Source organism: Cherax quadricarinatus, chromosome 23, assembly GCF_038502225.1.
Source record: "Cherax quadricarinatus isolate ZL_2023a chromosome 23, ASM3850222v1, whole genome shotgun sequence".
Classification (NCBI taxonomy): domain Eukaryota; kingdom Metazoa; phylum Arthropoda; class Malacostraca; order Decapoda; family Parastacidae; genus Cherax; species Cherax quadricarinatus.
This window is the reverse complement of record NC_091314.1, coordinates 38,094,289-38,102,184: the sequence shown is the minus strand read 5'-3', so window position 1 is coordinate 38,102,184 and position 7,896 is coordinate 38,094,289. Positions and strand designations below refer to the sequence as shown.

At 41.3% G+C, this 7,896-nt stretch overlaps 1 protein-coding gene across 2 annotated transcripts in view; it reads left to right on the top strand.

Moving 5' to 3' along the window:
• The first annotated feature begins 456 nt into the window (after positions 1–456).
• Positions 457–7,896, top strand: part of LOC128685557 (uncharacterized) — a 47,643-nt gene continuing 40,203 nt past the window's right edge. Inside the window, exons 1-2 of one of the 2 annotated variants that reach the window (XM_070088092.1) lie at positions 457–564; positions 848–896. In XM_070088092.1, coding sequence (XP_069944193.1) covers positions 855–896 — 42 coding nt within the window. In that variant the 5' untranslated portion in view covers positions 457–564; positions 848–854. The remainder of the gene's footprint in view (positions 565–847; positions 897–7,896) is intronic. The other variant, XM_070088093.1, reaches the window with a different exon arrangement.

Below are 7,896 nucleotides of genomic sequence, written 5' to 3'. Positions count from 1 at the left end.
TTCTTATTTGCGAGCGACAAGAGCCAGAATGAGGGGCGGATATGCTAAGAAATAAATAAATCTTAGGCCTCAGGATCCGTAATCCCGGAGGGACCCCAGAAGCGACTTTAGTCCACGTTAAAAATTTTTGGTGTACTGTATGAAAACTGGTTGCGACGGGGCCCCCATAACAGTTCAAGCTTCAGGGCCCAGAAATGTAGATCCGCCATTGGCCAGAATAAGAGATCTGAGCTGAGATAGATCACTGTAGATGTTTCACTGGACTCCTGTCAGCGGCATCTGCTCACAAGGTATTTTTTTCTCTTACGCAATTATTGCTTGCTGCTATCAGACCCGGAAATAACCTGAGGTGTTGGTGGGAAAACACGCCAGATAGTGCTGGGCACCGCACTTCTCTTCCCATACCAAAACGTCACCACCCTTAAGTATATAACCCGGCCAGTGGCACTGCGTTGGCACATCATTAGCGGAACTGTCTTGATACACAGCCTGTGGCACTGCCCTGACAGTACTAGTGTCACGTCAGCGGGAGAGTCGTACAACAAAGTCACAACAGAGAGGAAGGTATATTAACCACACACGTCAGCCACCGTCCACTAAATACTTTCATTTCCTAAGTTTGATTTAGGAAACAAACATCATTCATTATAACAAAAATAAATAAAAAAAAAAGCTAATAATATAACGGCACAATATATTGACACATGTGCACTTGTTCCTGGTATTCTCTACTGGGCTTGTCATCAACTGTCTTACAAATAAAATAATAAAAACTGTGAGACAGTAAATAAAGCTAATGAAGGGAAGAGTTTGATGTTTTTAACATAGTTTCATGTTTTGCTTCCAGACGAGACATGAAGATAAGCAGGTGTTGGCAGCTGCTGCTGATAGCTGTGGTGAGTCTGGTCTCTGCTGACATATATTATCTGAGGTAAACACACAACATATTGCCTGCTCACAATACACTGCTGACACTTGCTTGTGATAACTCTTTAACGTACTGAATGCAAAACTTGATAGAGCTGAGTTAATGAGCAACAAAGAAAGATAACTGATGCGTTAAAATCTTGCAGGAGTCCTGTGCTGGTGGAGATTATGGAAGCAATTGTAACTTTAGGATCAAGAACTCTTTTATTAAGTAACGTAGTGTTCCAACAAAAGCTGAAAAGCGCAGTTGTATGTTTGGCTGTTGTTTAATAAGGTCCTGGAATACGTATTAGTTGTTCAGCATAATAATAAATTTGACTTTGCAGTCTGAGGATAAGGCAGACATAATCTGACCTCCGCACTCCATCTACTCATAATAATTCTGTCCACATGAATATATTTGTGGAAAATTGCATTTATCTGAATGTATCATTATACATATACATAATAGTAAATGAACAAAGATAATTATTATTTATCAGTTAGACAAGTAGGAATTTGGGACACCTAGGTCGCAAAAATGTCCCCCTTCGATACCTACCACTGTCATATCCACAAGTTGCTCTGGACCTATTAATTACAAATGAAATATACATCACCAGGAATGCTGGTAAACATATAAATTTGTGGATTGTATATTAAAAATAATAAATAATATATACATGATATACACATTTATACAACAGAAGGAGAATATATCTTAATCATAACACTCACCAATTTGACTGGAGATTAAGGTGTATCATACTCAGAAAACCTCACTGTCTAAATTTATGAAAATACTGGCCAGAATTATACATAAACAGACTTATCTGAGGCTCCTGGAGCTGTCTTGTCCAGTCGCCTGATATTTCAAGTTATGCAGGAATGCACATCCAGCAATTTCGCCTCCTATTTGAGAGGTGTCAGCCCAATTTTAACCTCTAGAGCACGAAAAATTCTTCCCGTTATTCACAACGTCTGTTACTCAATTCAAACAAAATGGCGAGTCCCTTCTGCGCAGGCGCAGCTTCCCGTTGTCGATAACATAATTTTTATTAAATACAGTATGGCCATCTATTTACATATAACTACTGTATTTCTGGAAAATATATACAGTATTTTCCACACTGCGGCCGGATGGAGTTCGTTGCTAAACAACTCAAATTGCTCATTTGGCAATGGTGGAGGACCTGGGTACATATAGGATCTGGCATCCACACGGCGACATATTACACAAGATTTAATCACCCTTTTTACACTTTGCCGTCCTTGTGGAATCCAGAAAGTTTCCCTAATACAATTTAAGGTATCTTGTTGTTACGACTTAATCTTCACCGTAACAATAGGGGCACAAATAACTCCATTTTTTTTTTGTTAGTTTTATTTTATTACCAATCATTTAGTTTCATTGGTATTTGGTTAGTGAATTAAAATAACCACAAGCAATTATAAATGAAATACTATACAGCAAGAAGCCCAATCTTACGTTCAAATTCCCATTAACAGAGTATGATACAATAATTTCAATTAATAATCTACTAATCTCACCATCTAACTCTTTTAGAAAGGTCTAGGGTAACGAAATAGTTATCTTTCATAAGTGACATGAATTACCAGACTTCAGGAAACTAATGGCAAAGGCAAGACAATAGACTTGGTATAAAGTTTTAGTTTAAGCTAGGAGCTTTGGGTTGAAGACCCGTACCGAGTCAGAGCTAGGAGCTGACTAACTCACTCAACTACTCCATAGTATGACTTCAGCTCGGCCAGAAGGCGACGCGTGGCGTCAATTCTAGAACCACCAATTGGTCACTACAGTAGTGGTTACACATTTGTAATGCCTAACCTAATAATAATATAATATAATATTATAATTATAATAATCATGGGGAAAGATATAACATAATACAATATAATACAATGCGAGTACTGTTGATGATTCATACCGTACCCGATAATAATATATAGTCGAACCTGCTTTATCTAGCTAGTAATAAAGTGGTTCGCGATATATTATTACAGAACTTATTTTAACCAGGTCTTTTATTTTTGTATATAATGGAGTGAAGTAGGGGCGCGTAACACCTCCCCCCTCGCGACTGACGGTCGCCATTGACTTGTACTCTCGGTGGTGGGTAGCATCTGTCACAGTAGCAGAGGTTGTAACATAGACAGCAGTCCTACATCATCTCCAGCTTTCTCCACAACATAGATGGTCATAAAAGTACCGACTCATACTGTTAAAATAAAGGTATATTAATAAAAATTTCAAGGCCTAGAGAGGGCATCAGCAATGAGATTATGTTTTCCTTTTATATGGGAAATAGAGATAGAGAAGGGTTGAATTCTCGAAGCCCAACGAAGTATTCTCGCATTCTTCGATTTCATAGTATTTCTGAAGGTCAAAGGATTATGATCGGAGTACACCGATATCTGATGGGGAGAAGATCCTAAATATACATCAAAATTCTCTAGGCATACAACGAGAGCTAAGGCTTCTTTTTCTATAGTTGAATAATTAATTTGGTATTTCTTTAACTTAGAAGAAAAATAAGAAACAGGTTGTAATAGGTCAGAATTTGGAGCCTTCTGTAACAATGCGGCTCCTAAAGCATACGCACTGGCATCTATTTGTAAGTGGAATGGTTTATTAAAATCAGGACTTAGCAATACTGGGGAAGAGGATAGTAATCTTTTTAAACGATTAAAAGCAATTTCACAGTCCTGGGTCCATGAAAACTTTGTTTTTGGACTAGTTAATTCAGTTAGGGGAAAAGCTACCTGTGCAAAATTCGGACAGAACCGACGGTAGTAACCGGCAACTCCTAAAAATCTTGATACGCTTTTCCTATCCTTAGGGGTAGGAAATTCTAAGAGGGCCTTTACTTTGGCGTTCAAAGGAGCGACTTCACCTTGTCCAATCCGAAATCCTAAGTATTTAATTTTCGTCTGGCCAAACTCACACTTGGACAAATTCACTGTAAAATTATGTTTACTTAAGGCGTCGAACAAGGCTTTAAGCTGTCTAAGGTGTTGGGGCCAACTGTCGCTGTATACGACTAAGTCGTCTAAGTAAGCTTCTACTCTGTCCAATCCGCCCGTATGTTCATAATACGCTGGAACGTAGAAGCCGCGTTACAGAAGCCGAAGGGCATAACGCAATACTTGTATAGGCCACCAGGTATCATAAAAGCCGATATCTCTTGAGCTCTTGGTGACAACGGGACTTGGTAATACCCTCTTAACAAGTCCAATTTACTGATATACTTAGCTCTGGAGACCTTGTCTATTAAGTCGTCAATTCTGGGTATTGGAAACCCATCAGGTACTGTTACAATTGACTTTTCTAAAATCCGTGCACATACGGGAGGTCCCATTTGGTTTGGGGACTAGAATGTACGGGGATGCCCAAGGACTGTTACTTGGTTTTATCAACCCGTGTGAGAGTAAGAAGTTCACCTCTGCCTCTAGCTCACCTTGTTTCTTGGGACTCACTCTGTAGGGAGATTGCTTGATTGGAGTAGGTTCTCTGAGAGTAACATCGTGCACACCCAACGTACACGGTTTTGGGACATCGTTGAATAGGTGGAGATTTGCCTTAATCAGGGATTTTATTTCGTGTCCTTTGTCCACTTCCAGATTTATCAGTAGAGAATTTAAATTCTTTAAGTCTGTCGAATTGTTCAGAAGAACTGGTATTCCTATCATTTCATCCGAACTTACTGGAACCTGTTCTTGGTTCAGAGGAGTTATAGTAGAAACTGGTGAAACGATTCCTGAATAGGGTTTAAGTTGGTTAACGTGATACGTCCGTTGTGAGTTCCTCTTCTTCGGCGTCCTTACCAAGTAGTTCACGTCACTTAGGCGCTTCACGATTTCTAAAGGACCTTCAAATTTGTGCTGTAGAGCATGTCCCTGATGAAATCGTTGAACCAAAACTTGATCTTTTGGTTCAAATGAACGAAGTTTAGTTCGACGATCGTATTCCTCCTTCATCTTACTCTGTGCTTGTCGTAAGTTTTCGGCGGCCAATTCTCTAGCTAGGCTCAGGCATTCTTTCATTAAGGTAGGAGAGCTCCTAAAAGTCGGCTTTTCTTCCCCGATCCAAGCTTCTTTGAGAACCTGTACTGGTCCTCAAATTTGATGCCCGTATATTAACTCAAATGGCGAAAACTTCAAGTTGTCTTGTTCGCTTTCTCTTAGGGCAAACAAGAGTAGTGGAATACCTTCATCCCAATCTTTGGAATACTGTAAACAATAGGACCTCATCATAATCTTCAAAGTTTGATGGAACCTTTCCACCACGCCTTGTGATTGGGGTCGATAGGCCGTCGCGTAAACCGTCTTGACCCCTAACTGAACCAAGGCTTCACGGAAAAATTTTGAAGTAAAATTCGACCCTTGATCCGATTGAACTTCTCTTGGAAATCCGAAGTGAGAGAAGAACTTAATCAGTGCTCTCACTATTAGGCGAGCATTAATCCTCCTGAGAGGAACTGCTTCCGGGTACCTGGTGACTGTGTCCATGATAGTGAACAGGAACTGGTTGCCCTGCCGAGTCTTGGGTAGCGGGCCGACACAGTCGATCACCAGACGTGAAAAGGGTTCGCCTCTTACTTGTATAGGGTTCAACGGCGCAGGTGGTGGATTATGTGCAGGTTTGCCTACTAGTTGACACACGGAACAGCTTCTTACATACCATTCCACTTCTTCCTTCATTTTTGGCCATGTGAAGTGCTTAGCAATTTTTCTAAAAGTCTTCTTTTGTCCCAGATGTCCACCTTGAGGACTGTCATGAGCAAACTTACATGCTAAATTTCTAAACGGGGTAGGCAAGACCAGTAGATGATCACTTTTAAGAGATCCTAGTTTCTTTTTCAGTAAGTCCTTCTCCCAATAGTAAGAGCTGTCACTTTTAAGGGCTTCTTCTCCCAACACAGCAAGCTTCCTGAGGTCACTTAAGGAGGGGTCTATTTGGAGTTCTCTTACTAGATCCTCCTTCGAGAATAAATCTATTTCGGAAACCACCGACTTAGGAACTGGTATCGGTTCTGGGTGGATTGTTGGCTCGACACTCGAGCTTTCGTTGAATATGTCTCCTACTCCTACGTCGACGTCGTCCATGACTTCCTCTGATACCAACGGAGAACGCGACTGTTTGGCCATTGCCCGGGTTACTATGCTCAGAGGAAAGAGGGTAGGTTCCGTTCATCGGGCTTCAATGACGTAATTTTCCTCGGTTGGATTTTCCATAACTATGGGCTCTTTCCATATTCCTTCTTCCGCTAAGTCGTTCCCAATCAATAGGTCTACGTCTTTTATGGGGAAGTTAGTTGGAGACACTCCAATTGACGTCCAGCCTGTAAAAATAGGAGTTTCAACATATAACCTGTACAGGGGTACTCGCGTAGTGGAGCCACCATAAGCTTCCAACAGAGCATCGAAACCCGTATATGATCCGGCGGGGAATGATAACAGTCCTTCTCTTAATAATGCTAAGTAGGACCCCGTATCCCTAAAGGAATTTACTTGCAACAACTGGATATCGGTAATTCCTACTTTGCTTTTGGAAAAGTAAGGACTCATAGCTCTTGACAAGTTTGACGATGATACCCATATTCTGCTTAGTCAACTAGGAGGATCTGTTCCTTTTCCTTGGGACAGAGCATCTACTCTTGGCTCGGACTTCCTTGGATGAGTCGTAGAGGATATTATTTGTGTGGGCAATCTATAGGATGGACTCCTTCCCTGGTCCCTATCACGCTTAAAGCATTGTGATTTGAAATGTCCCAGCTTCGAACAGTACGAACATTTATTTTTTTCCCATGACCTGTCTGGTCTATAGGATAGGCTCGATTGAATTTGGTGTTTTACTTCGAGTTTACTTGTTACACGGGAGTGAACGGGTTGGGTAGGTCGCTTACCGAAAGGCTTCGCAGGTTCGGGTCTCGTTGCTGGTTTGATAACCTGGCTGCTTTCAGATTGTACCAACCTCTGGGAAATCTCAAAGTTGTCTGCCAGCGCGGCAGTATCTAACAACGTCGTTTGCGGATGGCCAACAAGATACTGGCGAACTCCCTCTGGAAAATTTGCATACAAATCTTCTAGTAACATTAATTGTGATAGATCTTTTAAAGTCGTGACCCGAGAAGCTCGACACCAACGTTCAAACGCCACTGCTTTCCCTCGGGCAAAATCTAAATAAGTTTGTCCTGTTTGCCGTTTCATGGAACGAAAAGCTATTTGGTAACTAATAGGGAGCATGTCATATGCTTCTAAAATAGTTCTCTTTACTACGTCGTACTGGACATAAAACTCATATGGTAAGGAGGCGACACAAGACTGCGGCTTTCCATATAGAGACGTGTGCAGCAATGTGGCCCATTTGTCTTTGGGCCAGCCCATTGAACGTGCCTGATTCTCAAAAATTTCAAAGAATTCATCTAAGTTGGTTTCGTTAAACTTAGGTACCATCAGAGCTGCTTTATGCAAGTCAAACCCGGTTACCGTGCTCTTCACGTCTCTTTCTTCCGGAACTCCCTTCTGCTTTGTTTCAAAACGAAACCTTTCACGCCTAAATTCTTCCTCGTTTAGACGTCTTCTAGCTTCGATTTGAGAGTTTTGTAATAGTAATATGCGTTCTATTGTCTCTAGTTGTTCGGACATGAAATTCCGAAGAGGTAATGACACGGAGGGGAATTCGGGTGTCTTCTCCGGATGTATTTTGGGACGAGCACCAGTCCTAAAATTATCCCCGTCATTTGACTGAGGGTTCGTTCCAACCACCGATACATTCTCCGGGGAAATGAAGGGGGGAGAGCTTTGAGACTGGACTGAGTAGTAAGGCCTCGTAAACCCTGGTTCAACTTCATTATTTAAGGCAGTTCCCGTCCGTGGGATTTCTACTTCCTCGAACTGGGAAATAAAACTATCTTCCAAATCTAATTCTGGCAATGCTTGGGATTTCGGAAATAATCTATCCTTAAT